The 26,327-nt window shown below is 38.5% G+C and overlaps 1 protein-coding gene across 5 annotated transcripts in view; it reads left to right on the top strand.

The window, feature by feature from the left end:
• The first annotated feature begins 279 nt into the window (after positions 1 to 279).
• magixa (MAGI family member, X-linked a) overlaps positions 280 to 26,327 on the top strand; it is an 84,429-nt gene continuing 58,381 nt past the window's right edge. Inside the window, exons 1-3 of one of the 5 annotated variants that reach the window (XM_017468503.3) lie at positions 280 to 712; positions 13,582 to 13,871; positions 19,949 to 20,065. In XM_017468503.3, coding sequence (XP_017323992.2) covers positions 705 to 712; positions 13,582 to 13,871; positions 19,949 to 20,065 — 415 coding nt within the window. In that variant the 5' untranslated portion in view covers positions 280 to 704. Of the gene's footprint in view, positions 878 to 13,581; positions 13,872 to 18,408; positions 18,444 to 19,948; positions 20,066 to 26,327 lie in introns of those variants that run through there. The other 4 variants (XM_017468499.3, XM_017468500.3, XM_017468502.3 and 1 more) reach the window with 4 other exon arrangements.

The raw sequence follows: 26,327 nt of genomic DNA, 5'->3' as shown, positions 1-26,327 counted from the left end.
TATTGACTAAAATACTACAAACAATACAAGCCCTAATGCAATTAGGCTAATAACTAGCTACTCTAGCAATTTTAGACAAATGCTTACGCCCATGTTCACAGGATATTACTGTAGCCTATAACACATGAACACGAGCCATTTGAATACATTCACTTGAACGGTGCTGTACATTTTGTAAGTGTATTTATTTCTTTGATAAGCACAGCAACACAAAAAGAAATACAAAAGCGAATACAAGCAAAAATGGAGGGGGAAAAAAACCCCCCAAACGAACAACAACAGCATGCGGTATTATTACACTCAAGACGATACCCTACGGAACACAAACTACCGTAGGCTACATCTAATCCCAGACTGTCCACAATGCAACACTGCTGTGTGACTGAAGTATTTAGGTGAGCAGTCGAGTTCAGTCGCAAAGGCAGGCTGATTGTCCAATCGCTTCCCCCAATAGGCGGTCCTAATCTCACTGTTTCACACGGCATCCCCTCCCCATCCGGGCTCCGCGCTCCTCTCTGGCTTGTCACCGCTTCCTTACCGCCGAACCCGGGACACACGGAGCTGCACTGATCGCGGTGTCGTTCGGACCGCTGTTGTTTTAAGCGAGGAGCTCTGAAGGCATGGCCACCGCGCTGTAATGCTGCGCTGCTGTCTTCTTCCCTCACAAGCTCATCCATCCTCAACATCAGCAGCAGTGCAGTGCTATGGATCCGTAAGCTAAACCGCGTTCCCTCACACACACACACACACATACATACATACATACATAAATACTACAGCAGCAGCAGGAGGATCCGCAGGTATAGAGAGAGCGCTTGAAATAACCAGAATAGAGCCGCAAGGCGACGCGTCGACGGCGGGAGCCGGAATTATGAAGGTATGTTGTCGCATTTGATTTCTTTGGCCATATGCTTTAGTGCACTTGCTGCCTTTTTATTTCCACCCCTTGTGCGCGCGACACGTCATGCCCACTACCGCTACGCTACAACTTCCATTATGCGAAATATTACACTAGCGTTAGCGTGCTTGCCTTGCTTGCCTTGTTTGCCTCACTCTGCCTCGCTTTCGTTTCAGTGCCGTGCACCGTGGCACGGTTTAAAAGCTTTCTGCACGCGCAGTTTATGTCAGATCTGATGGTTGGTTTGGTGTTCAACGTCTAAACACCACACATGAGCACGGTATGTTCAGGACTGAGGTTTCATGCACGAGCCTGGCAGTTTCCTTCAGCAGTAGTAAACGCCTGAGTGGATGCTGGAGCTTCAAATGATGTAGCAGTGACTTAGAATTGTGTGCAAATCTGTCCTGACAGTTTCTAAAATGTGAGTGTGAGTGAGTGAGAGAGAGAGAGATGGAGCATTTCAGTGCACTCTCATGCAGCACATTTATTTCTATTGCAATGACTTTATTTCCAATGACTTTAATTGCCTAGGCTAATTAGGTGCATGATTAGATGCATATTTATGATCACATGTAGGCCTCCATGTACACCGATCCCTGGAGTCCCTTGTAGTTCTGCCCACAGTGTAAATAATCCTAATTGTCGTCCTTGACTAGCTCCAGGCATTAAACTCTCTGTTCAGGATAATATCGTAGAGTAGTCTCACTCATGTGTCATTTGTAGTTTTGTGTAAGTTCATACCATGACCTGGAAGAGTAAATATTACAGCTGGACCATTTCCGGTAATAAGTATCGATAATGGACCTCATACTGGCCTGGAACGACGGCTCTGACCTGACTGGCCGTTTCTCAATTCTAAGAACGCAACTAATGGGCTGGGGTTCTCGTGAAGACCGGGCTTTCTAGGCTACATTGGAAGAAGAACGAACTCGGAAGGACAGGAGGACGTTCTGTACTGTACTGTAGAACGCATCTTTGTGCGAATCTTCCTGCTGCGCAATGGACCGTCTAGTAGTGGGAAAGGACCATCATTTCTTCAGTGCTCCCTATGTAATATGTTTCAGCTGGTTAATAGATTTGCTGTTAAATGACTGATTTAACCAAAAGTTAATTGAGCATGTTCGAATGTACAGCGTTTGCAACTGCAACCTCACAAGAACTAAAAACGAAGCTAACGAGTTTATCGTAACCTCCGGACGGAAGCTAGTTTAATTAAAATACTTCTTTTCAAAAACCTCATATACATCTCCATCTAAATCATGTCTTTTTCGATGCATATTTAGATTATTGTCATTAAAAAGACGTTAAAACTTAGTTATGGGTCAGGCTTCCGTCATTCGCCGTTGTTTGACTCTAATGACTTCTGGGTCTTCAGGCAGGTTCGATGCGCTCAAATCTGCATCCAATGCATCCTCGATATCAAGGACACATCCAGGTAATTTCATGTGACGCTGGTACTTGCGTTCTTGCGTACTGCAGTTGAACTTCGGCGGTGGATGATGACATAGAAGGACGCAACATCACATAAGAACATACATTGAAAAAGAGCTATATTTTTTTGCTGATTCTATCCACTGACAGATCATGCATGTGAATGTGAGCCACAAATTGTTTTACAGTACGCTGTCACGTTTCACACAGCTCAGCAACAGAAGATTGTAAAGAGTTTGTTTGATTATTATGAAGACGTCCATATCTACAGTTTTGATATCAGTGTTGTATGGGAAATGGGGGGGGCGACGACATGGGATCAGTGCAGCCCTAGTAAATATTCATGGTGGATACAGGGCATGTTGGGGAGGTGAGTGTTCTTTGGGTGGCTAAGCAGATTTCTGGCAATATATGGCTTCAGTAAACGGAACGGACAATATTTCAGGATGGGTCATTCGTAACTGTGGAGTCAGCATGCACTGAAGCACCTGTTATACACACTTACACATTTAGATGTTTACACCAGACACGTGCCAGAAGGATCCTGCATCTCTCTCTCACGCTCGCTCTCTCTCTCTCTCTGTTGCTGTTTTTCTTCCACCTTTCTGCTTTTCCTTCTTACTTTCCTTTCATGTGTGTTCTGCTTTCTTTTTCTTTCCATTCACAAATCCTTTCCTTTCCTTTATGTTCCTTTCCTCTTTCGTTTCCTTTCCATTCCTTTCATTTACACTCCACTCCTCTCTCACTCCTCTTTTCTCCTCTCATTTCCTTTCCTTTACATTACATTCCTTTGCTTTACACCCCACTCCTCTTTTCTCCTCTCATTTCCTTTCCTTTACACTGCTCTTTCTTTCACTCCTATCTTTATCACTCATTTCTTCTCATTAACACCTGTCACCTTTTCTCTTCTTTTCTCCCCTCTCCTCTCCCGATCTCTTTTTTATTTATTTATTTATTTAATTTTTTTTAATAAATGTTCCTCTTCTCTTCTTTACACTCCTCCCTTCGTCTCTCCTTGCATGCTCCATTCAACCCTACCGGCCATAAAGCTCAATAGCATGAAGGTTAAAAGGCACGAGGCCAATGGTGTCATTATGCAAACTGCAGGTGTCGGTCGGGGTATTCATATGAAAATGTGTGCAGGTACCATGAAGATGTTACTATCAAGCTGGCTCAATATTTCCAGGTGGATGCATGTAGCAGTTTTTTGCACTAAGCGCAACAAATAGCACAAATCACTTGGACTGAGAGGATGTTCAGTTGAAACAAGCTTAATTTGAGAGCGGATGTGTTGTAAATATAGTGATTCATGCCAGGGCATTCAAGGTAAGCCTGACAAAGATGATGTCCCCCATTACAGATAAGAGTGTTAACAAGTATTTGTACAGTAAAAAACATGTAAGCGCTTTCCCCTCTTTATTAACAGAGGAGCTTTTGGTGCTGATGTGGGGGAAAAGTGAAAATAGCTTCTGGCTCTCCAGCCCTCAGAATGCTTTAATGATTCTGTGTGGAATGCCAAGCTGTGCTAGCTCAACCGCTTCACACACAAGTAAGCCGCAGTGCGTTGCTGCAGAGTGTTTTTAAAATGTGTCTTTAAGCAGTGTATAATATTGATGAGGGCAGAAGCAACTTTCTGGAGAGAGGCTGTGACGTTTTGTCTCGTAATACTACTTTGCTGTCTCAAACCAGGCTTCACACAAAATAACACCTTGTTAGAGAATGTATGTGTGTTCATGTTCTAGTACTAGCTAAACGTACTATTTTGTTTATTATGGTCATCCATTTTTTTTGTGGGAATAAAAAAAAATGTCAAAACGGTAAACTCCCAAGATGTTTCTTCAGAATCATATTTCCGGTTGAGCTGTCCATCATCCGTCGGCAAGTTTGTGAATCCAGTGCCTTTTGCAAAACCGTTCATTTCCATCCTGATGTTCTGTGTCTCCGTTGGCTTGGTGCCTCCTGGACCTTAAGTTTTCAATTAAAGCCCATGCTCAATTGGAGCTCATCTATCACCTCATTGGAGGGCCCTTGCAGGATTGATCTCCCTCCTGCATTTTATCTCCTGTGGACCTCACAGCTCCAGGCTAATGAGAGCTGGTGCAGGAGCTTTACACCCGAACAGGATATTGATGCAGGCAGGGATATCAAAGTGTTCTACAGTATACTGTATAAATCTATGCTGTCCCAAAGTACTCAGGCAAAAGCTTGCAAAGTAATTCTCTCCTTCTTATACCGTTATCTTTAGTGGGTATATAGTAATGGTACAAAGTGTTAACCCAATGTAAATATCAAATTTGTATTACTTCATCATTTTTCATTTACTATCCCATTTTATTTTCAACTTTTACAATTTTATCTGCCCCAGCACATGTTTGGTCAGTTATCTATCTACATATACATAATCCCAAACCTGGACATTTTGTTAGCATACATGCCATCATGGACTCTATTAAATATCAACAGATATTAAATGAAAACCTGACTACCTCTTCCAGAATGCTTCAAATAGTCCGTGGTTGGATCTTCCAGCAGGACAATGATCCAAAACATACATCAAAATCAACACAAAAATGGTTTACTGAACACAGAATCAAGGTCCTGCCATGGCCATCCCAGTCCCCTGACTTGAAACCCATAGAAAACCTGTGGGGTGAACTGAAGAGGAGAGTCCACCAGTGTGGACCTCGAAATGTGAAGGATCTGGAGAGATTCTGTATAGAGGAATGGTCAAAGATCCCTTGCCATGTATTCTCCAACCTCATCAGGCATTATAGGAGAAGACTCAGAGCTGTTATTTTGACAAAGGGAAGTACCACAAATTATTGACTAAAAGGATACCAATAATTGTGGCACACATTTTTAACAAAGATATTTTTTTTATAAACCTGTTTTGTTTGCAATTGCTTGATATCCGTGAGAGCAGAGAATTTATTTATTTATTTTTAACAGAAGATCAAAAAGTTAAACAATAAAAATTATTTTTCACAGCCCTCTTTGCTCATATTTACCAAGTGTGCCAATATTGATGGAGGACACTGTCTATACCTGACCATCACACACATATGTACTTGTTGAACATTCCATGCGAGATGTAGTCCTCTTCTGGCAGTTATTGTAACCTCCGCTCTTCAGGGAAGACTTTCCACTAGATTTTGGAGCATGGCTGTGGGGATGACCTATTCAGCAACAACGGCATTAGTGAGGTCAAGCATTGATGTAAGGTGAGGAGCCCTGGGGTGCAGTCGGCATTCTAGTCGGGCTCTGTGCAGGTCCCTCAGGTTTTTCTACACCAACCTTGGCAAACCATGTCTTCATGGATCTTGCTTTGTGCAGAGGGGTATTGTTGTGCTGGAGAATGTTTAGGCCTCTTCGTTCCAGTAAAGGGAAATTCTAATGATACCGAATACAAATACATCCTATACAGTTGTGTGCTTCCATCTTAGTTACAACAGTCTGTGGAAGAACCACATATGGGTGTGATGATCAGGGGACTTCAAACCTTTGCCCCTATAGTCTATCCATATCATTCATCTACTTCCTATTTTACTCGCACAACATTTTCTAATTTTCTCACCGCTTATGATAATGAAAAGGGAGGGTCCAAAACTACCTACAGTCATGTGAAAAAATAAGTACACCCGATGGAAATTGGGTTTTTTGACATATTTGGACAAGCAAACATTTGATCTTTGAAACATTGCCTATTAATAAAGTTTATACTCTATCAAATGACACACAAATTTGACATTTTGTAGTAATTTTCACAAATGAACAAAGAACAGACCAGTCACATAGAAAAAGTAAGTACACCCCTACATTTATCACACCTTCAAATCCATAAAATTAGAATCAGGTGTTCAGGATTGGGTTCCAGTGATTAGAAGCTGCTTAGGGAGTGCAGGTAGAACCTGTCTTATTTATACCCCTCTCATATCTAGTGACTGGTGTTCCCTTTGTTATTGAGGTGTGTGGTGTCATTAGGGATGGGTACCGAAACCCGGTATTAAACTGGCCCCGGTGCTAAATTATCAAAGACAGTAGTATCGATAAGCTCTGACGCTATCGGTTCTGCTTTCAGTACTGGAGAAATTAATCAAATATATTTCCTATTTATTATTGCTAAATAAACGCTATCTTGCACATTTTATCTCAACAACCATTTCTAATTTGCGACAATATTAAGATATTCGTCTGCATTTTCGTCATTTGGAGTCCAGAAGTGAGATCTCTCGTGCGCGTGGAGACCGTCTGTCACACGCAACAATGAGCGCACACACAACATGAAAGCTCTTGCTTAATACACAGAGTGATGATGGTGGGGAGAACCAAACATTCAAAAGTGTTGCAATCACTAGAGTTGATGCAGACAACGTCGTTGCCACAAGTGCAACAAGATTTTTGCATGTAAGGCCGAAAACACAAACAACCTGTCAACGCATCTTTCAAAATCTGTATTATGTGCAGACCGAGAAATGCAAAGTTTTCGACTGCCTAGCTAGCTCGTCTCTGTTTGCCCCATCTATGTCAGGTTTGTATGCTAGCAGCCTTCCCAATAATGACATGTAATCATCGCATAATCGAGGTCTCTCATGGCATCAAAACAGTGTTAATCTCCGCCATTGATCCAACATCTTTTTGCTCATTAAAGTCATATTGAATCAACGTTGTTCACGCCATTTAAAATAAATGTAAAATCGCCTTAATTGGTTTGCTTATCTTATGTTGAAATGATGTTGATTTCATTTGGGTGAAAGGACATTACGCATTCAACATATTTTCTACTTGTTTTTAAAATCCCAAATAAAGAAATAAATCAGTATGTAAACATTTAGACCATTACATGCACATCACTTTCAGTTTCTTTACAAATAGCCTACATATAAATCTTTAGAGTATTTTTTTCAGCAGTATATTAAAAAAAAAAATGCCTTCATACTGGTGCATTTACAAATAGATATATAGTAATAAACTTATTTTATTAAAAAAAATTAAAGCAATGCTAATTCTGTTCTCAATTTGTTTCTTTTTTCATTTAAAAAAAAAAACAACAACAACAACAACACAAAGTACAGATAAGAATACCGTTAAAGTACCGGATCGATAGGCAGTATCTGTAAGAATAGTGATATCGTTAAACCTTACTGATACTCAAAAGAACTCTAAAGAGTTCTGTAAGGCTTTTAGAAAAAGGTTGTGGATGCCTATGAGTCTGGCAAGGGATTTAAAAAGATCTCCAAATTATTTGAAATAAATCATTCCATTGTAAGGAAAATCATCTACAGATGGTGCAGATTTCAAATGACTGCCAATGAGTCCAGGACTGGCCGTCCCAGCAAATTCAGCCCAAGAGCAGACCGTCTGATGCAAAAAGAAGTCTCCAAGAACCCCAAAATTTCATCACAGGATCTGCTAGTAAGTCTTACAACTGTTGGTGTTAAAGTGCATGCTTCTACAATCAGAAAGAGACTGCACAAATTTGACCTGCATGGGAGAAAAAGCCTTTGCAAGACTGCAGTCTGCCAATGAGCGTGTAAGCAAAGACCAGGCCTTTTGGAATAATGTGCTCTGGACAGACGAATCAAAGACAGAGTTGTTTGGCCACAGTAACAGCAGACATGTTTGGCGTAGACCAAAGACAGCTTTTCAGGAGAAGCACCTCATACCAACTGTGAAGCACGGTGGTGGAAATATTATGGTTTGGGGTTGCTTCGCTGCCTCAGGGACTGGACAGCTTGCATTCATTGATTCATCTATGAATTCTGCAACCTATCAAAGAGTGCTTGAAGATAATGTGAGGCCATCTGTCTGAAAGTTCAACAGGATAATGATCCTAAGCACACTAACAAATCCACCAAGTAATGGCTCAAAAATGAAATGTTGTGGGGGGATTTTAAACGGGCGGTACATGCAAGAAAACCCTCAAACATCTTGCAACTGTAAGAATATTGCATGGAAGAGTGATCAAAAATCCCAGTAAGCCTGATGGACAATTATGCAAAACACCTACAAGATGGTATTTCTGCTTAAGGAAGCTATACTAGCTTCTAGGGCCGAGGGTGTGCTTACTTTTTCCACAGAAGAATATCACACCTATTGATCTGTCTGTCGAATAAATGATTGAAAAAGCTAATTTTCCTATAAGTATATGAACTGTATTAATAGGCACTGTTTCAAAGAGGGTCAAATGTTTGCTTGTCCAAATATGTCAAAAAAAGCCGACAATTTCTATGGGGTGTACTTATATTTTTCACATGACTGTAGCTAGGTGTTCTATTCATCCAGGGAGAATTGTGTGTCAGACCTGGGGTCTGTCATGTGGACAGTGAGATTTGAAATGCCAAAGAAAGGACACATTGATTAACATAACTACAGGAATGGGTAGGAGTGGGATTTAAAAAACAAAAAAACAAAAACAACAACAACAAAAAAACAGTCCCATGCAGCACCTTTAGTTCAGGGGGTTTGAACTGGTGAGGGGAATTCTGACTCGTTTCAGTGAGTCAGATCATGTAGCTCAGCTCATCAATACAAGCTGACTCTTTCGGGCTCTCAAGCAACTTGTTGCCGTTATTCTTTTCTAAACCAGACAGATTTTGCGATCTTTGGACCAGTGACTTTTTTCTTTTTTTTTTTTGCTTAACTAGAAAATATGTAACTGTTTTATGGAATATCAAACATCTAATTCACAAAGAACTTTATGTTGCATTTCATTTACATTTACATAAACATATATTTAACAAATTTTTGAACCAGCAAGGCATTGACAAATAAAAATAAGCATCTCTGACTTAATGTCATTGTCCCTGGTGTGTCTGTGCTTCGTTTCCATTTATCCTCATAACGGATTGCCATCTTCAGCAAGCAGCAGTGCAGTGGATCTCCCTATCATGCTGCCTCATACACACCCGACAGTCAAATGTACGTCTCGGTATTCACACAAATGTACAGCTCAAATGATGAAAAGAGGTTTCCATGGAAGCATTTTGACTCAGTTGCACCACAAGAGTAACTGCGTTTACAAAAGAGGGAAAAAAACCCAAAGGCGAGTCAGCTCTCAATGTTTACCTTCTTAAATGACACATCATGGGTTTGATTACTGATATGGATATCAGTTAATGCAGACTAGCAATCGAAAGTGTCTGTGCCGACAATAATACTGATTAGGATAGAACTTCACAGCATCTAGATTAGGCTACGCCTTGCTCTCAACTATTTTCAGAAATGTTTAAAAAAAAATTATTGAAAATGTCATGACCTGATTAAGTGTGCTTCTCTATTTTGTTGCATTAAATAACAGGCTGGGAAAATATTATTATTATTATTATTATTATTATTATTATTATTATTTATTGTTTTAATTTTTTTTTTACAGAAATACTTTCTTAACAATGCTTGTAATAAGTTTTAATTTCCTCATGGGTTGTAGGGATGCAGTGGTAAAATGTAGTTGACTTTTTTATGCTTTTGTGTCTTGCACAAATAGGTGTTGCATTCTTGCAGTGGGATTGCATTTCAGCAACTAATAATGCATTTCTGCATGATGTTTTCTTCGTATACAAGGCTCAAAAGCTCACTTTTTTTTTTTTAAGAGCTCACTCTATGATCAGTATTTGCGAATCAGTTATATTTTTTGATTCATTACATAGCCTTTTAATGATTTGTAATTTTGGGGATTCCATAAAAAAAACATCTAAAAAAAAAACCAACCCAACAACCTTAAAATATTTCATTGGAAAATAACTGCATAGGGTGAATGATGTTTTTTTGAGAGTTGTTATAGTTCTTGTACCTAGATATACTGTAGGTGTTATATGTAGTGGAATAGTGTAGAATAGTGTTATGTATTAGGATGGTGTTCATTTAAGTTTTTGTCCAAAAAAAAAAGCATAGTTATTCTCAAGTTCTCCGCATGCACAGGAGAAAACGGGGTGAAACTGAGGACACGGGTTTTATCTCATGCCGCATATACAGATATAGCACAGATTATTTTCCAGAAGGAAGATTTCAGATTTTATGTAGCCCATTGGCAGGATACATTTGCGAAACATGTGAAGGATCTATTCCTGATATCCCATGAGACGAAAGAAAGTTATCTCTCCATAGACGTGTGTGTGTGTGTGTGTGTGTGTGCGGGTGTGGGCATGTTTTTATATCTTGTTAGAGACCAAATGCAGGGGCAAGGATAGAATATCTTTTGTTAGCAAAAACTGCAGCTTTTAATTAAAAATAAAGATCTAAAATGTTTCCTCTTGGTTACCGAGGTTAAGGCCAGGGTGAGGTTTAAGTGTAGGTATAGCATAAATAAGCTGTATTAATAATTATATCAATGGAAGGTCCTCAGAAGGATAATAAGCACTGCACTGGACAAGTAGACAGACAAGCCCATGATCCACAGTTATGTTTTAGTGATTTATTGCACATAGAGCTGAACTCGCTCGCAGTAAAGGTAGGAGGCTTCCTCATTCTTCCTGTTTTGAGGAGCGTGCATCTGTAATGCCCTTGGCTGTATTACAGAGGTGTGAATACAAAGCACCAGACTGAGTGGACTTTGATATCCTGTCCGAATTGCTCACGCCTCTGTTTGCTTTTGATTATGAATAGTTTATGTATGCTTTAGCTGATCTCTTTGACCATTGGAATGAAAATGGTAACCTGTTGTTTTGTTATTGTGCCCCCCTCCAGTGGTTTTTCAAACCCACTTGCTCTCACTAAATGAATATTGAGAAAGCTGCAGGTGATCTGCAGCAGTGTTCTAGTCTCCGTGAGCTAATGTTGTCGTTACCCCCACCCCCTCCACCTCCACATCACAATTCCCTATTCCCTACAGTGCTTATCAGCAAAAGTTCTCTTACTTAATGTTTGCCCTTTGCTCTGCAGTTCCACTATGTGTGTTTGCGTGAGCCACATGTATTAGGAGTTGTGCACAAATATGCTCAAATGCTTTTACATACAAGTTTTTACAGTTTTCAATGAGAGTTCATCTCGATTCATTTGTTTACTAATCAATTTATTCATTCGGTCTATATTAGCAGTCCCATTGAAGAGAACGTCATATACGTTCGTAGTGAAAGTTATGTGATAACAGATCCGAGGAAGATGTACCCCTAATGTACGAGTGTATGTATCTTGGCATTATGTATTTAAAATTGTGCGGGTGTAGTATCACTACACAATTGTTAACACCTGAAATAGCCTTATGCATTTTTAATGAACTCTGGGAAGTCGTGTTTGCGGATTCAGTCCGTCACCCCCCCTCACGTGTTTTGACCATCTGTTTGTTTATTTTTTTAGTTTAGAAACTCAGCCTTATGTATTCAGCCTGCAGACTGCCATAGGGAAGCAAAACTCCCTGCTGAATAACATTCATGAGGAAATGTATGAGAAAAGCTTATTTCCCCTGTAAACTTTTAAAGAATTGGGAACCATGCACCACTGATTTCACTATTTGTGTGCTGCCCCGTGGCTTTAATTCCTGCCAAGGTCAAGAAAATATGTACTTAACTGCACCACAATGTAAATGAAAGCCTGAAAGAACACTACTGTTCAGGGTTTTGTTTTTTTTAAGTTAAAACTGAACACTACTATACAGATTATTTGGGGGGGTTGATTATCTAGCTTTCAGGCTAGATAATTTAATGTGGTCTTTCCAGTCTTGATTTTGCTCATATATTTAGTAGTTAGCTAGTTATAAACCTTATCTCAAATGGGAAACTCATTGAGATCTAGTTAATATTAATACCCAGATAATGTACTATAGAAGTCGACTGATAGTAGATTCTACCGATACTGATTGTACTATGAAAATTTACTGTAGTTTTTAAAAAATGAAATAAATGTATAAATATTAATAATAAATATTGAAGTAAATAAAAGATATACATTCAAACTGAACCAAAGAGTAACACTCCAAATAACAACTCAAAATAGAGACGTCCAAAATGAATTAAAAAACACTTAAAATAAAACAAGAAAATTGTGTCAGTGATTTATTTTTATTTATTTCGTCACGTTCTATAGTACCGCTCTCGTACTGTTTAATGAAAGCAGATCCTTCTCAACCCTTTCCGCGACCGTGAAACATGATCGGTGTGGTTTGTGCCGATTATCGGTTGACCTCTAATGTACTACAAGCTCTGGGAAAATAAAGTTAACAGATAAGGCGGAGCCTCCAAATGGCACTGCAGTTTAAATTTTACTTGTGGTTGTTGATCCTATATGGAAGCTGTTTTGCCACAGTTCAGTGTTGTGAGGTACCACATAGTCATGTGTTATTTCTGGGTTTTTAAAAAAAAAATTTTGCAAAACATTCCCGTTCAATTTGTGATTACAGGTGCTACAACTACAGCAATGAAGTTTACAGTATACATATACCATTTATGAAATCTTCTCGGTGTGAAAAGAAAACAGTTTTCTTAGCAACTGTGGGTGAATTTCTCTACTATTTCTTATGAGCTTCTAAAAAAATCGAAAATACAATTAGTCGATCTGTTTTTTTAGATGCTTTGACTTATTTCAAGCTGTATGTTTTATTATTCTATTAGTGGAAAATTCTTTCTATAAATAAGTAAATACAAGAACACTTGAAATGAGTAAAAATGTGTGGAATAGGGTTTAGTAATTATATATTTGGTTCATCTTGTAATTTTATAATATGAAATACTGGATAGAGTTGACTATATTAAATCATTTCTCTTGCTAAGATGCCACTGTTTGCACTACAAGACATTAAGAAAGTAGAACACACTGGCTGGACATGGGATTAAGTTTAGGGGCTCAATTTTTATTTATTTATTTATTTATTTATTTATTTATTTATTTTTGTGCAGGCACAAGCAAAACTTGTGCTCACTAACCTTGGTGATATGAGCCCAGTGTTTTTGCTAATTAAATGATGTAGATTATATAGATATGCTTAATTAGTTAATTACTTACTTTTTCCTGTTCTCAACCAGCAGGTATTTTCATGCATTTATTTGGGTGGAAATGGAAATCGGTGGAGTGACTCACTGTTGTCCAGATTGCATTATCGCATGCTGAGGCACCTTATTAGTGCAGACACTAGAGCAACCATTTTACCATTAAACATTCGGCGTGAGATGTATAACCGAAATCTAGTTGTATATAATGGAAACTGTAACTTCGCTGCACATCTCTCTTTTAAATGGAACGAGAACAGTTGAGCTGATTGTCGCCACTTTTTACAATTATGCTGCAGTAATTGTTTACATCTCCGTTTTAATGTCTTCTTTCAGCGCTGGCGCCATGTCTAAGGCTACAGTCAAGAAGCTGCACTGGCGTTCCAAAGTTCAGGAGAGCTTCGTTCCTCTGGGTGGAGCCTCTGGGGAGCTGGGTGTGGCCATTGGAGGTGGCGCCGATTATGGCGAGTTCCCATTCGTCACAGCAGCACCTGGAGGAGGCGCCACAGTGGGTGACATCATCCTGGAGATTGGCGGCACTCCTGTCCTGGGCATGACCCTGGGAGACGTTAGAGGGGTTCTAAATTCGTGTCCTCATCCCATTCGCATCAAAACCGTTTCACCAGGTAAAAGCAGTAAAGCGTATTAGTTTATTCCAGGCTGTTTTGATTAGCTGAGTAAGGTGTTCTTGTATCTGCAGACTATACTGGCATGTCAGCCTGCTTCTGCTCTCTGCTCTGCAGGTAGCGGATTCCTGAAATGCTGCATAATGAGCTCTTAAAAACTCTTTACTCCTCTATATTTCCCGCTTTTGTTTCAAAACAGTTGCTCTTTTAGAACAGAAACATTTAATTAGGTTAATTATATTTGATTGAGGTTGAATGTTCTGCAGTAACACACACATCCACTCATCCGAACACAGTAACATGTTACTTTATTCTGTAAATGTATGACACGTCTTATATTTATATACAATTACATGATATAACCCCCTTACAGTTACTGCTCTCATAAAAACACAATTACTTTTGGTTCTAAAAATAACTAAATATAGCATCGAACAACATATTGGATCAAAATGAATATTTTAGTCAGAGTTATTGCGCTTCCTTTCTGTTGCCCGCTGTTTGATTGACGCGCATGCGTGGACTCGCGCTCATTCAGTGAAGGTTAACGGAGACTCGCTCGCTGTCAGGACGAGTCTTTATGTAAAATGGAAACACAGGTGTGAATTTCGAACATTTACAGATAAGGATATAAAGGTAAATATGTCATTTCTGTGCTGAAGAAAACATGTCTGGAACACATTAAACAGCACATGCATCTGTTTCAGCATCTGACACGACGAGCCACGTTAATACACTTACGAGTTTGTTTGAAGTGCTTAATATAAAACAATCTCATCTTTTGGACGACCTGTACCATGCACTTTTCCTGCAGCAGCTCACTCAGTAACCTCTGCTGTTTTCAGTGTTTTATTCATAGAAACGCATTTTTCACCATTGTGAAGTGACGTCACTGTAGATAACTGAGTCAGTGACGTCACAGACCCGACTAATCCATAATCAAAATCATTGTCCATTATTTTAATTATCCATTATTATCGATTACTTGTTGCAGCCCTACATTTAATATACATAAACAGTGCACAGTGCATTAATTCCTTTTTAATTTTGAAATAAAAATTAGAAAACAAGGAAATGGCTTTTAATTTAATTTTTGTTAGTTCTTGGCATGCACTGAAATAGGGAATTAATAATTTTTTCAATCAGTCTTTTTTTTGACACCACACAAAGTCTAGAAATCAAATATTACTGAATCCATATATATATATATATATATATATATATATATATATATATATATATATATATATATATATATATATATATATATATAATATCTACTTTATTATATATATAAAAAGGTCACTATAGTAGTTTTCATTGTGAGCAGAGTTGGCCTGAAAGTATTCTATTCTACAGGCTTTTCTCTGGTTATGACGTGTACTTTGGAGCCTTGTCCTGATTGCATAGAAGATATGATAAAAACAATACAGGATCAACATATGTAGAAATACATTTTGATATCATTTTGGTGATTTTAAAGTATCCTTAGCATACTTATTCCTAGCACCCAGAAAATCCTGCAAATTTTTTCCATCCGCCATATCGTCCTCCTTAACTGTCACCCTCTTGCTATTTTTGAAAAGCACATAGTGATCCATATTAGTACATCATGCATTAATGACAATCTGCAACTCTCTTCTTGCTACTACCTAGTAAGTGCTGCTGCACATCACAGTTCATTCAGGAACATTCATTAATTTTGTTCCCAGTACACACACACACACACACATCGTCCACTTTATTAAGAATACCTGTACACCTGCTCATTTATGCAGTTATCCAATCAGCCATTCGTGTGGTGGCAGCAGCACAGTGCATAAAATCATGCAGACTCAAGTGCTTTAGTTAATGTTCACATCAAACATCAGAATGAAGAATGGTTGTTGGTGCCACATGGGCTGGTTTGAGTATTTCAGAAACTACTGATCTCCTGGGGTTTTCACACACAACAGTTTTTAGAGTTTACACTGAATGGTGCGCAAAGCAAAAAACATTGAATGAGCGACAGTTCTGTGGGTGGAAACGCCTTGTTGATAAGAGAGGAGAGAGGAAAATGGCCAGATTGGTTTGAGCTGCCAGGAAGAATATAGTAACTCAAATAATCAGTCTTTACAACCGTGGTGAGCAGAAAAGCACCACACATCAAACCTTGTGGTGGATGAGCTACAACAGCAGAAGATCACATCAGATTCCACTCCTGTCAGCCAAGAACAGAAATCTGAAGCCATCGTGGGCACAGACTCGCCCAAACTGGACAGTATTAGACTGGAAAAAATCAAGCTGATAGATTTTTATTTTAAGTCTGAGTCTGTGCCCACAATAGCTTTAGATTCCTGTTCTTGGCTGACAGGAGTGAAACCTGATGTGGTCTTCTGCTGTTGAAGCTCATCCACTTCTAGGTTTCATGCTTTGTGCATGCTGAGATGTGTAAACTCTAGAGACTGTCATGTGTGAAAATCCCATTCTGAAATAGTCAAACCATCCTAGAGTATCTGGCACCAATATCCATACCATGGTTAAAGTCACAGAGATCACATTTTTCCCCATTCTGATGTTTGATGTGAACCTCCATCCATCCATTTTCAATACACTGGGTCACAGGGGAGCCTGGAGCCTATCCCAGGGAACTCGGGGTAAACCCAGGGCGTCCATCAGAATGTCAGCTTTCATTTCCTGATATTTACATCTAGATGTGTTACACAGCTTACAACATGGCACTGTAGGTGGCAGACCACCCAATTTTTAGGTGAGCAAAAGTATATGAACAGTATGTTAATAAATGAAAGCAAATAACACTTAATATTTGATTGCATATTTCTTGCTTGCAATAACTGCATCAAGCTGGCAACTCACTGACCTCACCAAAGTGTTGCATTCTTCTTTTGTGATGCTTTTTCAGACTTGCACTGTAGCTTTTTTTCAGTTGTTGTTTGTTTTGGGAAGTTTCTTCCTTCAGTCTGCTCTTCAGGAGGTGAAATGTATGCTCAACTGGATTAAGGTCTGGTGACTGACGGTGCCAGACTATAAGTTTCCACTTTTTCCTCCTGATGAAGTACTTTGTTGTGTTGGCAGTGCTTTTGGGGTCATTTCTCTGTAAATTGGAAGACAAAATGTTTCTGTAAACTTCTGAATTCATTCTGCTGCTACCATCACGAGTTACATCATCAATAAAGATTTGTGATCCTGTTCCAGAAGCAGCCATGCAAGTCCAAGCCATGACACCACTATCACTGTGCTTGACTGATGAGCCTGTATGTATTGGATCATGAGCAGATCCCTTCTTTCTGCACACTTTGGACTTTCCATCACTTTGGTAGAGGTTAATCTTGGTTCCAGAACATCTTCCTTCTGATTCTTACTGCTGATTGTATATTGTGGTATGGCCTTTATATATCTGCTCTCAAAGTGTTCTTCAAAAGGTGGCTTGTGATGCCTTCACCCCTGCCTTGTGGAGGTTATTGTTGATGTCACTGACTGTTGTTTTTCACACAGAGCACAACTTTTCACAATGTTTCTGCCAACAACTGTTGTTGTTTTTCCTTGGCCAACCTGTTCCATGTATGGTTGTTAGTACACCAGTTGTTTCTTTCTTTTTTTCCAGGACATTGCAAATTGTTGTATTGGTTATGCCCAATGTTAGTTAGTTACAGTTACATTTATATAGCGCTTTTCTAGACACTCAAAGCGCTTTACATTCTCCTCAACCACCACTAGTGTGTAGCATCCACCGGGATGATGCGACGGCAGCCATAGTGCACCAGAACACCCACCACACACCAGCTATTAGTGGAGAGGAGAGATTGATCAGGGATGGGAATTATTAGGGGGTCATGATGGAGAAAGGCTAATGCGGGAATTTCATCAGGACAATGGTGTATACCCCTACTCTTTTACAATAATGCTTGTGCATGGCTCTGATTGAGTTACCATATTTTCTCAGCTGCAAAATTGCTTGCTTTACTCCCATAGACAGTTCTCTGGTTTTCATGTTGGTTTATCATTTTTAACAGCAAATGCAATGTTCACAGGTAAGAACTAGAGCTCAAACCAAGAGTAGACATTTGGAGCTATTAATTGTTTGAACAATCAATCTAACATGACGCACCAGGGCAACAAGAAAGACCGGTCAGTTACGTGTCCCAGTATTTTTGATCACTTGAAAAATGGGTGGGTTCAAATGAAAGGTGCCATTTTCTAACTTGTGTAAATATCAGGAAATGAAAGCTAAAATTCTGATTTATCTCAAACCCAAATGTCTTCAGTGGATAGCTGAAACAAAAGACTGGTCCTTGCCATTCTAATAGTTTCAGAAGGACTGTATATATGCATCTAAAGGTAAGTCTTTTGTACTGAGAGGAGCATAATTGTAGAGGAGCAGACTAAAGGTACACCTCTTAAGGACTACTCTTGCAACTTTGAGAATACATTTGTTTGCAAAACAAATTGAAACTATACAGTAATTTGTTTTTTTTTGGACAGTTTGTGGTTTTGTTAATAGTTCAGCCATGCTTCTGCTTTTCTTCCTTGTCCCTAGTGATACACTTGACCGTTTGCTGTTAAGTAGATGTGGTAAGCACACTCCATTACTTAACCTTTACTGAGCTCCCTGCTCACCCTGGCAGGATTGATCACTGTCAGTAGAGAAGAGAAGTCAGATGCATATACTGGTCCCCGTATCCGTCTGCTCGTTATATAGAAGGGGCTGTTGTTTAAGGTCACAAAGCACTTTAAAAAATGAACAGATGGGAAGGCAAAACTGCTTTGCCCCACAATTCACACTAGTCCTTATGGCTTTTGCTGGCTTCTTGATTCATTTTTATTGTGAATAGGGAGTGGTTTTGTGTGAATTAGCACAGTTTGAAAAAGGAGAAAATCGAGGAAAGTGATGCAGGGAAGCAGCTGAATTTGAGTTCTTATCCACTGAGTGGTGGATTCAAACAACGCTATTAGTTTGTTGATTTTCCTATGTGGTTTACTGTAGACTAAATGGTTTCACTTGCTGAAAAGTGCCATCACTTGCTGTTGCTGATTTTGTGGGGTATACCCCACATACATATATATATATATATATATATATATATATATATATATATATATATATATATATATATATATATATATATATATATATATAAAATATAGTAGGGGTATACCCCATTGTCCTGGTGTGAAATTCCCCCATTGGCCTTTCTCCATCATGGCCCTCTAATAATTCCCATCCCTGATGTTATTTTATGTGTATATTTGGGCATATGTGACATTATATATGCACATACTTGTGAATGTGACTTACTATTGTCAATCAGGGGTGTACTGAATTTACAGTCACTGAAAAAATTGGCCAAAAATGACATTCAGTTGTCTGCCAAGTGAGTACATATGGCTTATGAAAGAAAAAAAAGGTTACACTGTTTCCAGTTTTTAACATAAAATACAACATGTCAATATACAGGTAACATTTTACAAATAATTTCAGGAGTAATCGTCATAATTTAAAATATTGGGTGAGAAGGCACTTTTTCTATGCTCTACTGCACCAGACATTCAACCTGTACCGGTGGTATCCAGTGCCTGGTACCAGAGCCTAACTCTGAAAAAGTTTCATTTCTGGGCTGGTTTACTGTAAACTGGGTTGAGTGAGTTCTAAACCACTACTTGCACCGAAAACCACAGATTCAGTGTAGCAATTCTGAATTTATAGGTCATCTTAATATCTGGCCAATTATATGCCAGTTTTGCTTTACACATGTGCCATTTTAACTCATGTATACACGTCACATTTTCTGGCACTACTTGTTCCATTATTGAATTTCCAATGATAAAATGTTTAGCATCATGTGCTGGCTGTACCTTTTCAGTGCTAAGTGGTTGCCTTTTTTCAAAAATTCTTTTCAAAAGGAAAGTAAATGAATAGAATTTGTGCAGTTGATGCAAAAATCATGCTGGTTTTTTATGTCAGTAGGAAGCATAATTTTGGTGCATCGAAACTTTGAAAAATTATTAGGTGAGATATTGAGTGTGGTTTGAGTGTCAGATGTCATTGGTGATGATTATTACTGTATACTTTTTCCTAGGCTCCACTCTGTGTAAAGACCTGAGATTATATTTAAGCAAGTGCTTCACACCTGGATCCATGGACAGCCAACTGCAACAGGTCATACGGGAGAACCTTTACCTGCGCGCTGTGCCCTGTGAGTGTGACTCACACATTCATACGTTTATTTTATAGCTGATATATACACAAATATTTACATATGCATCAGTAGAAACTAGTGTATGGCAGAGTGTTGTCACATTTTACCTATCGTGTAGACCGGGTACGGCACGAGACCCATATACTTGGTGGCAGCTCATGAAAGGAACAGTGGCATGCTCCTTCCCTCCGTAGTGCTAGGGTCTTCTCCTTGGGTAAGAGAGAATAACCCTTGGGGCCCACTTACGAGAGTTACAGTTTTCTAGATTATATCTTTTACACATGCTTTTCCATCTAGATGTGCTAATACCATCCTTCATCTCTGTAAGGATGCAGAGTAAAATAGATCCTCAGTATCCCAATACTTTTCGCAAAGAGCGATATGTTTGCCGTAAGTTTAGACCCATGTCGGTGGAGGAAGAGATCCTGGTGCGTGGGAGATATGGTTTGCTGCGGCTGCCATTGTTTCAACACTGTACTTTGGCTCATACTTCACCTAGATGGAAGGTTGCAATGGCCCACTCCAATCAATCCGCTGGTCAAGACATGCTCTGAGAGTTCTGCGATAGCTTCTAACAACTGCTAACTTTACAGAGTCCTCAGTAATCACTGTCCAAGGGGTCAATCGAATGGATAGAGCGGGTTATAATCTGCTTTAACTGCTCGAGTATATCATTCTTATAGCCCTGATGCATAATCTACTGGAATTCCATGGTGGTGTGCAACCTGTTTTTTGGGCTCCAAGGTGGGTGGGGAATAATAATGATGAAACAAAAAACTTAAAATATGGCTTCAAAATACACTTCCAAAAAGCGGTTTCTAGACTTGGATACAGAATGCATCTTAGAGAGTAAATGTTTATTCATGCGAAATATTGAAGAGTGCACAAGGTTTATAACCCTTGAAGCAGTATCACCAGTTTTGCCAGTCAGTAAACTTTCTCCCTTTGCTATACATAAGGGTATCACAGGAATAGCAGGAACAGTGAAAGAAGTGAAAACGTTATGATCTGGACAAATTCTATTTGACCGCTGTAAAAAGGCAAATGCAGAGAATTTACTACTTGCCACAGTGCAAGCTGGAGTTCAAATAAAGACATCACCTCATCCAAAATTAAACTACTGCAAAGGAGTGATCAGCACTAAAGAATTGGATGATGTAGATGAAGATGAAATTAACTGTGAGCTCAAAACCCAAGGAGTAGTAAATGTGAAAAGGATAACAATCAAAAGAGAGGAATGAGTTATCAAAATTTGTACATACATCCTCACTTTTAATAAGCCCCAAATCGGATATTTGAGTGTCACGGTGGATTTATTTGTGCCCAACCCACTGCGATGTTTTAAATATCAAAAATATGGACATAGGTCAAATAGTTGCAAAAATAAAAGCATCTCTTGCAAGTGTGGTGAAGAAGACCACAACATGGAAAGCTGCCAAAAACCACACAAATGCTGTAACTGTACAGGAGACCATTCGGCTGCATCAAAAGAATATCCTACATGGTTAAGGAGAAGGAAATACAGAGAATCAGATGCACAAAGATCATCAGTTACCCCAAGGCAAAGAGAATGGTGGACGTTGTCCCTCCTTCTACACTGAATAAAACATATGCCTCCGTTGTCAAGAAATCTGTGAAGTCCATGGAATGCCAGACAGACTTCAGCTGGATGTACAAAGATAAACCTCAAAATGTTAACAGCAATAAATCTATCCCAAGGACCAAGAGTACAAGAACACAAAGTGAATCTATCGCAATCAACTCTCAGCCTAATCCGAACTTGGTTCAGAAAATCAAACTTCAAATATTAATAGAAGAAGATTAAGTTTTTCGCAAGCAAAAGACTAAATGGCAAAGACAAAACAAACCAAAGATGTTGAAATGAAAGAAAGGGATAAAAAAAAAAAAATTCCCAAAAGGAAAACTCAGGGGAAATATTCCTGTTTTTCCTATGTGAGAATGAAAAATATTTTTATCCAATGGAACTGTTGTGGACCTTGTTTGCAGAAATTTTGCAGAGTTGCAATGTTTAGTTACAGTTCTCAGTCCTCTTGGGTTTTGTCTTCAGGAGACAAAGCTACTACCAGATTTTACCTTCTCTTTTAAAAAGGTTTACAACTTTAAATACTTTTGGTCCTACTAATAGACAGACGTTTGGTGGCACAGCTATTTTAATCAGAAATGATGTGATTTATAGTTGCATCATTGTGAACAGTAATTTACTGTACAGGTAACAGCAGTACGTTTAAACCTGCAGAGAACCATTACAGTATGTTCCATATACATCCCACTGAACCTTACTTTTACACACAAGGACCTGGATGGCCTAGTAGCCCAACTTCCTTCTCCATATATACTCATGAGAGACTTTAATAGTCACTCTATGGGGAAATACCCATTGTGACACCAAAGGAAAGAGGATAGAAGAATTCCTAATCACGCCTTATGTATTTTAAATGATGGATCCAGCACTTACCTACACCCAGGGCATGGAACATACTCGGCAATTGACCTAACAATTTGTGAACCTGAATTATTTTTACACCTTTCATGGAAAGCTCTAAAAATACCAAGATGGCAGTTTAAAAAAGTTAACTGGTATCATTTTCAAACGCTTTGCTTTAAAAGGTTTAATGAAGCTTCTGAAGATGATCCAGATGCTATTAAACATTTCACCGGTACACTCCTCTCCATAGCAAATGATACCTTTTCAAACACACATCCAAACACAAAATGGTTTGATGATAAATGCAAGATAGCTATAAAAGTATGGAAGAAGGCTGAAAGATTATTCTTCAGAAGGCCTACAAGTGAAAATCTTGTTAAGGGTAAAATAAGTAGGGAACAAGCTCGAATAATAAGAAATGAAGCTAAATGGAAAAGTTGGAGACAAGTACCTCAACAAAAAAGGTCTGGAATCTGATTCTCAGGATGAAGGGCATGAACGATGGAGCTCAAATCCAGCACATCAAATATCAAGACACTATTCTAACTTCAAAACTAGAGATTGCAAATACCCTAGCAAAAACTTTTGAAAAGAACTCCTCCATTGGAAATTGCTTTAATACCTTCCAAGTTTTCCTAGCACAGGACAAAAAGAAAGGGATCAATTTTTCATCTAATAATAAGGAATCTTATAATAAGAAGTAATAATCATTCCCATCCCAAAAGCAGGAAAAGATCATCATGACCCCAACGATTACTGCCCAGTAGCCCTTACAAGTTGCTTATGCAAAACCATGGAGAGAATGGTTAATGAACGTCTAGTATGGATCCTGGAATCGCAACATCTCTTAAGTAAAATTCAGTGTGGCTTCAGAAAAGGAAAAAGTACTTAGCTTATGACAAGTGGTAGCTTATGACACCACTTGGAAGTTCTGTATTTTAAAGGATTTATATCAACTTGGTTTTAGAGGACACTTACCCATTTTTATTGCTAATTTTTTGTGAAACAGACATTTTAAAGTCAGAGTAAGTAATACCCTATCTGACCCACATAAACAAGAACTAGGAGTACCTCAAGGAAGCATTCTATCAGTTACACCTTTTAGTATCAAAATGAACAGCATCACAAAAGCCATCGGGCCAGATATCCATTGGCATTTGATGACAATGGCATTTGCTACAGAGGCAAAAACATGAATAACATTGAACAGAAAATCCAGCTGACAATTAACAGCGTGCAGTCCTGGTCAGTATTAAATGGGTTAAAATTTTCAAAGAACAAAACTTGTTTGTATATGCATGTTTGCCAGCTATGCTCTCTCTATCTTGATCCAGAGATATTCATGATGGATGGTGAACACATCAGAGTGGTTTAGGAAACCAGATTCCTTGGAATAACTCTGGACAGTAAACTGAGCTTTATCCCCCGCATAAAGATTTTAAAAGATAAATGTCTTAAAGCTATGAACATTTTAAAGGTTTTATCTAAAACAATCGTATATCCTTTTGTGACCCTTGGACACAGTACATCATCAAGGCATATGACTGGCTTTAGGGGCCTTCAGAACATCACCAACTCAGTTTGTATGTAGAAGCAAATGAACTTTCTCTGGAGAACAGATGCCTCAAACTAACCCTACAATATACAACAAAGCTGAAGACCAACAAAGAAAACCCAGCTTACCATCCTGTTTTCTCAACCCCGTCTTCAAACCTATACGAACAAAAACCAAGACACATCTGACCTTCTGTATAATCTCCCCGAACACCCCCCCCCCCCCCCCCCACGGAACTATAAAAAATAATAATAATAATAATAATTTCAGACCTAACAAGAAACAAAAAATCTGAAACCCACCCAAATGACTTTCAACAACCTAGAATATCCATCCCCAACCCCAGCTCAATTTTTACAGCAGAGGCAAATGCTATCGTCTTAGCGCTGGACTTCATAAAGACTATGCAGCAGAAATACTTTGATAATTACAGATTCAAAATGATGTCTTCAAGCAATGCCATCCCTAAAAAAGGATCACCCAATGCTTGTAAATAATATTCTTTGCAAATTGTTGGATCTGGAGGCCCAAAATTATAATATCTACTTCTGCTGGGGCCTGGGACACTGTGGAATCTCGGGAAACCAACAAGCAGACACTGCTGCAAAAGAAGCATTTACAGTGTCCAATACCTCCCACTGACCTAAAACCCATAATAAACTCCTATATTAATAAATGGCAAACTGAGTGGGACCAGTGCACCATGAACAAACTCCATGAAATCAGCCCTATTGTTTGCAAAAGAAACCTGTCTCTGTTTTTAAATCACTGGGACCGTCTACACCAGGATGACACAAGTTTTTAATATTAGGAGAAGACTCGCCAACATGTACCTTCTGCCAGAATATATTATCCTTGAAACATATTTTGTTAGACTGTACTGGTCTTAACCCTGTGAGAAACCTTTTTTTTTTCCAGTCAACACGCTGGAAGAAATTTTTAACGGAGTCAAACCTAATGCAATTTTAGAGTTTTTAGGAAAAAAAGATTTTTAAAAACTTTACATAAAGTACGTTAGACATTTCTCACCATGAAAATAGCCATAGAAGCTGGCATGGCATTCAAAGAATATAAAAACAACAACAAACTATTATAACTACTACCACATAACATTATAAAGCATTATGAACTTGCATACACACACACACACACATACACACACACACACATACACATTATATATATATATATATATATATATATATTCAATTCAAATCCATTGACATTTCAAATGTAGGTTTTGAACCATTAAAAAACAGTCACTTTATTATCACTAATGCTCTGTTTAACCCAGACCGTACGCTACTCCTGTGTCTTGGATTTAAGAAATGATAAAACCACTAAGCTGCAATTGGTTGATGGTTGTTTTGGGGGTGGGGGTTATTGAAAGATTTTTGTATTGGAATGGCACAACACATTAAGCCTTTATCCACTGTATTGTTTATGGATGCATAGTGTGCTAGACTGGGCAATATGACAATGTAATAGCAATGTTGTGATAAATTATGTCACAATATACTTTTCAAAGATATATCACAGATATCCTCAGTACTTTTTCTACAATTTTCTAGAGTGTATCACCTATATTAATAGGCACTGTTTCAAAGAGGATCAGATGTTATGTTATGTCATATATAATATGTATATTTGTGTGTGTGTGTGTGTGTGTGTGTGTGTGTGTGTGTGTGTGTGTGTGTGTAAATTCTGGCCTTTTTTTTCTTCAAATTGAAATGTTGAGCTCTATGGCTCCTTCCTCAGATAACTGTTTTACAGAATGTTTTACAGAAATTGCATTCTGGTGATTCTGATATATTAAAATCATAAAATTTAACCACAGCAAATTAGTGTTTACATTAAACATGTTTGCTACTACAAAGACTATCAACTTAATTTATATGTAATTCCATTCGGGCACAATGGCTCTGAAAGGCTGATATTGTTTCTGTAGATGTGGCCTGTTGCTTAGAGAAACAGGATTTACCTGAATAAATAAAACATTAAAATAGATGGTGCCGATCCAGTGGACTGACTTTGACACTGAACACAAAGTGATTTTTCCTCTATTGATTAGATCACTGCTAGCTTCAGGCAATGAAAAATTAAAAAATTGCCCTGGAAATGGAGAAGCACAAGAGATTTTTCATCTCAGGAGGACAGTAGATGGTGTGATGGGTGACATGAATGATCATCACTGTTTCTCCCTAAACCAAAAGATCTGTTTGTTATACCTTAAATCATTCATTTGGATTGCCCATAAT

This window comes from Ictalurus punctatus, chromosome 5, assembly GCF_001660625.3.
Source record: "Ictalurus punctatus breed USDA103 chromosome 5, Coco_2.0, whole genome shotgun sequence".
In the NCBI taxonomy this organism is placed as follows: domain Eukaryota; kingdom Metazoa; phylum Chordata; class Actinopteri; order Siluriformes; family Ictaluridae; genus Ictalurus; species Ictalurus punctatus.
The sequence above is the reverse complement of the archived record's forward strand: the minus strand, read 5'-3'. Positions and strand labels throughout refer to the sequence as shown.